Source organism: Salvelinus alpinus, chromosome 16, assembly GCF_045679555.1.
Source record: "Salvelinus alpinus chromosome 16, SLU_Salpinus.1, whole genome shotgun sequence".
Lineage (NCBI taxonomy): Eukaryota > Metazoa > Chordata > Actinopteri > Salmoniformes > Salmonidae > Salvelinus > Salvelinus alpinus.
The window spans coordinates 46,254,374-46,262,045 of NC_092101.1; the positions used below are offsets into that span (position 1 = coordinate 46,254,374).

Sequence of the window (7,672 nt, forward strand, 5' to 3'; positions counted from 1 at the left end):
CCAGGATGTAGGTACATTATGTATGGATTTACGGATGTGTGTATAGACATAGCCATCCTGGGATTTCACCTCTGTTATACTAGCTGTGATAACAGTTTTCCCATGTGGAGCTATTTACAGACTTCATATTGCATAACAAGGCTATAGACATTATTTTCTCTCCAATTCTTCCACTATTCTTTGAAATTTGCAACAAAAAAATAATAATATGTCTTTCACAAAGGACCCAACGTTAGTGGAAACTGCTGCGGTTCCTAAACTGGTGGTGAGGATTACACTTGTATCACAAAGATCACTCACATTCAAAGAGGAGGAATATTTTTTGAAGAACTGCAAATTCAAACTTTTATTTTCTCAAAACCAACACACTTTCAGAAACATTTAATAAACATTGAATTGCGTCTTAGGAAAAATTATTTACATATAATCACATTAACTTTATTTGTACACATTTATTTTTCTTTAACCTGAGTATAAAGTAAAAGGAGAACACAAACGCTTTTCGCAGTAGACGGTGAATTCCCATCCTAAACTCAGCAATCAAATACAAGTGGAATTACAAGGATAAAGTCAACCCTATTAAATTAATTATTAAATGAATTACATTTAAAAGCGATATGTACTGTATACACAGTGTACAAAACATTAAGGACACCGTCCTGATATTGAGTTGAAGGTAACATGTCTCCTCCCCTTCATCTACATTGATTGAAGTGGATTTAACAAGTGACATCAATAAGGAATCATAGCTTTCACCTGGATTCACCTGGTCAGTCTACGTCATGGAAAGAGCAGGTGTTCATAATATTTTGTCCACTCAGTGTACATTTGTAGATACAGTTTTTAGACTGAACAAAAATATAACCGCAACATGCAACAATTTCTACGATTTTACTGAGTTACACTTCATAGAAGGAATATTCATTAGGCCCTAATCTATGGATTTCATGACTGGGCAAGGGCACAGCCATAGGTCGGCCTGGGAGGGCATAGGCCCACCCATTTGGAAGACAGGTCCACTCACTGGGGAGCCAGGCCAATCAGAATGGGTTTTCCCCACAGAAATACTCCTCAGCGTGGAGAGTGGCCTTTTATTGTCCACAGCACAAGGTGCACCTGTGTAATGATCATGTTGTTTTAATCAACTTCTTGATATGCCACACCTGTCAGTTGTATGGATTATTTTGGCAAATGAGAAATGCTCACTAACACGGATGTAAACAAATTTGTGCGCAATTTGAGAGAAATATATATTTTTGTGCATATGGAACATTTCTGAGATCTTTTATTTCAGCTCATGAAAAATGGCACCAACACCTTCACATGTTGCAAGGATATTTTTGTTCAGTGTACATGATGTAGAACAGTAGATACAACCTATAGTGTGTCTGCAGTATTTACACATGGACATTTTAAGGTCTAAGAGCACACATTGATCACTGAAAGGCACCACGCCCAATTCTCCAGGGACCATAACAGTAAGTGCTTTCATTGTCTCACTCTGTCATGGCCTAGGTAGAGCTGTGTGAGTGGGGCATCTTCCTCACACCCGTCTCTCCTCTCCTCACCTCACCTGAAGGAACAAACATAGCCTCCATCAGTAACATGATTACAATGTGGTGTCCGATTGATTCCATGTTAATACCTAAACTGGGTTTATCGTTACTAACGTCTAGCATTAGGAGATCAGTATCAGCTCAAACTGATCTTTTGAACATGTAATGAATTATTTATTGACCCTTTATTTCTGCAGTTGACAGTGAGTGTAACACCAGGGACGATGAGAGTCAGGGGTCTGTATGTACCAGGTGGGGTTTACTGATCACTGGTGCTGCAATGGATGGCCCCCCCTTCACGGCTGACATCAGTCCAGTAGGCTTTGGGCCGGCGAGTTGCATTGATGGCCCCCCCTTCAAGGCTGACATCAGTCCAGTAGGCTTTGGGCCGGCGAGTTCCATTGATGGCCCCCCCTTCAAGGCTGACATCAGTCCAGTAGGCTTTGGGCCGGCGAGTTCCATTGATGGCCCCCCCTTCAAGGCTGACATCAGTCCAGTAGGCTTTGAGCCGGCGAGTTGCATTGATGGCCCCCCCTTCAAGGCTGACATCAGTCCAGTAGGCTTTGGGCCGGCGAGCTGCATTGATGGCCCCCCCTTCACGGCTGACATCAGTCCAGTAGGCTTTGGGTCGGCGAGCTGCATTGATGGCCCCCCCTTCAAGGCTGACATCAGTCCAGTAGGCTTTGGGTCGGCGAGCTGCATTGATGGCCCCCCCTTAAAGGCTGACATCAGTCCAGTAGGCTTTGGGTCGGCGAGCTGCATTGATTCCCCCCCCTTCAAGGCTGCCATCAGTCCAGTAGGCTTTGGGCCGGCGAGTTGCATTACAGACAAAACATCACAAATGGATTGAGTTTTATAGCAGATCCTCCTGATCCCCAACACTTTATGGACTCGTCATAATACTTGTGATGTAGCCAAAAATATATAAAAAAATGCACACACACACTTGAAACAGTGAATTTCTTTATCGGCATGAGACCTCCGTAGCCCGTAGCTACCGACAAACCATCGGTCAAACTTTGCTTCCTCCTCCTGACTTGGCTGTTATTGTCCATCCATCCCTTCATTTATCTAGTCTGTCTGTCTCTTCCTGTGTTCCCCCCCGACACCACTATTATGCTGACTGAGTCTTTCTCCTCAGCTATGCACCGGGACAACCATTATTGAAGGCCACAAATCACATTCCAGAGGTTGGTAGGGTCACAGTGTTTCCTTGGGTTACATTGCTCAACTGCTAACGTGGGGTTGTAGTGTGCTGGTAATGTAGTTCACTCATACCATAGGGTCCCCACTGATAACACGCTTCTTTGGTTGGATCTGCTTGCTATCTAAAGTTATTTACAGTTCTGATAGTGTGCGCAATTATTATTCTCTTACCTTTGGGTTACAGTTGGTCAGAGCGCTGGTGAGTGACTCGACATTCCCGTTGAGTGTTTTGACCTCAGCCTCCTTCAGAACCAGTCTCTCTCCCTGCAGGCTCTTCTCCTCCCTCAACCGGTTCTGTTCCTTCAGCAGGGTCTCTACCTGCCTGTCGTGGTTCTCCCGGATCTCTAGCAGCAGCCTGCTGCCCTCCGCCGCTGTCACGCTGCGGTTTTGACGACACTGCTGGAGGTCAAGGGTCAGATGGCTGTTCTGGACCTCCAGGCTACTGGACTGGGCCTGGATGTTTGCCACCTGGATGAAGATGATAACATATTGTAGCAAATTCTTGGGGTATCCCCAACCGGGACTTGAACCCGGGTCCATCGACCGTCAAGCCAACACCTTAACTGTTACGCTAAGAGGTCCGAACCTCTTGACAAGGTCGCTAGGTGTTGGCTTAAGGTCACTATATTATGTTTAATTAAGATGCTCTACAGAGCCAGGTTGCTGTATGTTTGTTTGTAGAAAGCGATATGCAAATATACTTTTATTGATTAATTGATTGATACTGTAGGCAGTTGGGTAAAGCAGAAACAGACTGGGACACTGGCTAACCTGTAAACTCCAAGCTAAATTGAACATACCAATACTTTCAAAGTATGTTACATATATATTTGACCCAGGTCTGGTGTACTCTACATACCTTGTTCCCCACGTTGTCCAGGTATTTCTGGAACTTGTCCTCAACCTCTTTAGACAGGTTGGAGCATCTGGCCCTGATGTTCAACATCTGCTCTGTCTGCTTCTCACAGGTCAGGTGAAAGGTCATGGAGTGGGGGAACAGGTTGTCGATGCGCACCAGGAAGTTACTGGTCACCATTTGGATCCCCTCCAGAGACTTGGCAAAGTCCTCTTTACACTTCTGGGTGTAGAGTGTCAGGTGTTCCTTCAGGTTGTTGTTCTCCCTCCGCAAAGAGATGGTCTCAAGGTTGTGGGCGTCACGGTCCTTGATGGCATTGTCCCTCTCGATGCGGATGTACTGGCTGGTCTGGGTGAAGTTGGCTTTGATCAGTTTGATCATTGCTGCCTGCTGGGAGTTCAGAGACTGGAGGGTTTTTACCTCAGCTGAGGAGAAAAGATATTACAGCAGAAAGTGTTACTTGTTGTTATTAGATTGAAATGTTTGGGTCAAGGTACTGTGTCATGTCTCTATCACAGTATTAGAATAGAACGCACTGCCTAAGCCTGAGTGACAAAGGGACAATAGTAACGTACTGTTAGCAGTGGCGACGATGAAAGGGTTTTGAAAAGAGGTGGTGGGAACCCGGACATGGGTAGCACGGCTCATCTCTATTTTCTTCTTGTCTGCTTCACACTGGCTCTGTGGAGGAAAGAAAGTGTCAGGTTTGGTCTTCATTAATGTTAGCTATGCTCCTCTAATTGAAGTAAACTGTCACTTTTTGGGAGAAACGTTAGTGTGTAGATATCCTTGCATTATAGTCATGTAAGTGCATTTTCTCTGTATTAATTATTTCTCAGATTTAATGCCAAAATAATTCCTGCACACTAAATGCTTCTAGTGCTGTACGTCGGCTCACAATTTCAAAATGAACAAAAGATGAGCTAGTATCTATTTATATTGCATCATAATGTTACAGTCCCATCTCCTCACCGCTTTCAGTATGAGGGCTTTGATCTGCTCCCCGGAGGCATTAGCTGCTTTCTTCAGCACGGCCACCTCTCCCTCCAGGGCTGTCTTCTCAGCCTTCCTGGCCCCCAGCGCAGCTCCCAGGTCAGATTTATCCTTCCTCAGGTTAATGTTGTTCTCGCTGATCCTGTTCAAACTCTGCTCCAGCTCCTCTACTCTCCTCTCTTCAGCAGACTTCTCTGGCTGGCCGTAGACCAGGAACAGCACCAGGCTCACGATGATGAGGGACTGGATCAGAGAGGAGAAGAAGAAGACCACCCTCATGTAATAGCCGCAGCTCTTTCCCTTTGGCTTGTGGATGTCCTTGGCCTCCAGGCCAAACTTGGCCTGTGAGTAGCTGTTGCTGCTGTACATCTCTGCTGGATGTCGGTGTGGTCAAGACGAGGGTATTGACAAGTCAATGGAGGTCTCTTTGGTTTCTCAGGGGAATTTCCCTCCCTCAAAAGCTCTCTTGGTGCTCTCTCACAAAGTGCTGAAGCCTCAAAACGAGTAATCTCTTAGGTTACTAAAGTTTAAAACGAACCAGAGTCAAATTCTCTTTGTCAGTAGTCCTGTATCTATGTAAAGGGTGACCCTGAGGACCATGTTTATAAACGCTGAGGCACACTTCCTACGCTGTGACTCCTTCCTGGCCCTCCCCTGGCCCCTGGGTAGCCCGGCCCAGCTAGCGTACCGCTCCAGAGGTTAGCATAACTTCACCCTGCGCTGCGGTCAGCAGGGACGTCTGGGCTGACATCGCTTTCACATCGCTTTCACTGCACAGCCCTCCTACAACTGTCAGAGACTATCATCACAGAATAACATATCAAATATATTGAAATAAAACGACAATGTACATAGACATAGCAAATCCATAGAGTAATGTCATGAGTTATTTGCAGATGGAGCATGTCTGAAGGACTGATCCATCTTGGTATGTTAGTGTGAACATCTATCTTATTGTTTTATAATGTCAACCCAATAGGAGCTGAGATACCCGTCGTTTAATTTGAAAATAAAAAGCATTACAAAAAAAATATTAGAAATGAGGTTGAGATATCATGTTGGGAGATACGTTGCCTCCCAGACACCAGCCCAGGATTCTCACAGTCAGACCTCTCTCACCCTTCCTAGACACCAGCCCAGGATTCTCACAGTCAGACCTCTCTCACCCTTCCTAGACACCAGCCCAGGCTTCTCACAGTCAGATCTCTCTCATCCCTCCTAGACACCAGCCCAGGCTTCACAGTCAGACCTCTCTCATCCCTCCTAGACACCAGCCCAGGATTCTCACAGTCAGACCTCTCTCACCCCTCCCAGACACCAGCCCAGGCTTCTCACAGTCAGACCTCTCACCCCTCCCAGACACCAGCCAAGGCTTCTCACAGTCAGACCTCTCTCACCCCTCCCAGACACCAGCCAAGGCTTCTCACAGTCAGACCTCTCTCACCCCTCCCAGACACCAGCCAAGGCTTCTCACAGTCAGACCTCTCTCATCCCTCCCAGACACCAGCCCAGGCTTCTCACAGTCAGACCTCTCTCACCCCTCCCAGACACCAGCCAAGGCTTCTCACAGTCAGACCTCTCACCCCTCCCAGACACCAGCCAAGGCTTCTCACAGTCAGACCTCTCTCACCCCTCCCAGACACCAGCCAAGGCTTCTCACAGTCAGACCTCTCTCACCCCTCCCAGACACCAGCCCAGGCTTCTCACAGTCAGACCTCTCTCACCCCTCCCAGACACCAGCCAAGGCTTCTCACAGTCAGACCTCTCTCACCCCTCCCAGACACCAGCCAAGGCTTCTCACAGTCAGACCTCTCACCCCTCCCAGACACCAGCCAAGGCTTCTCACAGTCAGACCTCTCTCACCCCTCCCAGACACCAGCCAAGGCTTCTCACAGTCAGACCTCTCTCATCCCTCCCAGACACCAGCCCAGGCTTCTCACAGTCAGACCTCTCTCATCCCTCCTAGACACCAGCCCAGGCTTCTCACAGTCAGACCTCTCTCACCCCTCCCAGTCAGACCTCTCTCACCCCTCCCAGACACCAGATGTGGACATGGCCCGTGCAGCACTGTGGGGAATAGTTGTTATTTTATGATCCCTGAGAGGAGGACAGTTCCTTATTGTTGTTCTGTTAACTCCTCTATCGTTGCTGCCTCTGCGTCTGTGTGCTGCCTGGGGAACAGGAAATAGCATCTGCATGTGTGGATCACATTGTTCATTAATTTGTGGATGGAATGATGTGATTAGGAATTTGGCATGTGGGTTGTTTAGCATGATAGCATGGCGTTTTACTCCGAAATGTGATTTTCTATATTTATTCAGAAGTTACTGGAATTTCTGTTTTGTAATATATTTTTGTACGATTGTTAAAATATTTTACAATATAAAACATACACATACAAACTACAACATACAGATGCACACCTACATAACCCTGCCCAGACCCACCTACTCACACCCCCCATCTCCTCTCTGCCAAATAGCCTCAAACTGCACAATTGTGTTTCTCTCTGTTGCCCACGCACTTTCAACATTTAGATAATAAAGCATTTGACCTTTGGTTGATTGGTTGATTTCTAGTGTTTAAGTATATGTTATTTCAAGATGATTGAAGAGCATTTGTGTGTCTGGGGGGCTGCTGTGAGCACTGAGTGAAGGGCTGAAAGATGTATTTTTAGAAGAATTGCGTACAGGCATAAAACTTGGGTCTAATATACTCGAAAGTCTACTAAAGTGAGACTTTGTTCTTGTGTTTCTTGGCTATTTACATTGAAAAGCAACCTAGCTTGAGAACAAATCAATGCTTGAGAGACCTCTACTAGTGAGACTCACTGGATGACTCCAGTGGCCCTGTTACCAAGGTAACCTTCATTTTTTTATTTAACCAGGTAAAGTTGACTGAGAACACATTCTCATTTTACAGCAACGACCTGGGGAATAGTTACGGGGGGGAGGAGGGGGGATGAATCAGCCAATTGTAACCTGGGGATTATTAGGTGACCGTGATGGTATGAAGGACAGATTTGGGAATTTAGCCAGGACACCGGGGTTAACACCCCTAC

General features: G+C 46.4%; 1 protein-coding gene across 4 annotated transcripts; it reads right to left on the reverse strand.

Annotated features, from left to right (window-relative positions):
• Positions 1-318: 318 nt before the first annotated feature.
• plvapb (plasmalemma vesicle associated protein b) lies at positions 319-5,788 on the reverse strand. 4 transcript variants are annotated; one of them, XM_071346400.1, is made up of 6 exons: positions 4,591-5,788; positions 4,194-4,299; positions 3,622-4,043; positions 2,934-3,230; positions 1,806-2,357; positions 319-1,568 (listed from the first exon to the last, which is right to left on the reverse strand). In XM_071346400.1, exons 1-6 carry the CDS (start codon positions 4,978-4,980, stop codon positions 1,512-1,514), a joined length of 1,824 nt encoding a protein of 607 aa, XP_071202501.1. In that variant the 5' UTR covers positions 4,981-5,788; the 3' UTR covers positions 319-1,511. The 4 variants fall into 4 exon arrangements, with proteins under 4 accessions (XP_071202501.1, XP_071202502.1, XP_071202503.1 ...); XM_071346401.1 differs by having other exon boundaries at positions 319-1,573; positions 4,591-5,787; XM_071346402.1 differs by having other exon boundaries at positions 1,806-2,297; positions 4,591-5,786.
• Between the last annotated feature and the right edge of the window lie 1,884 nt (positions 5,789-7,672).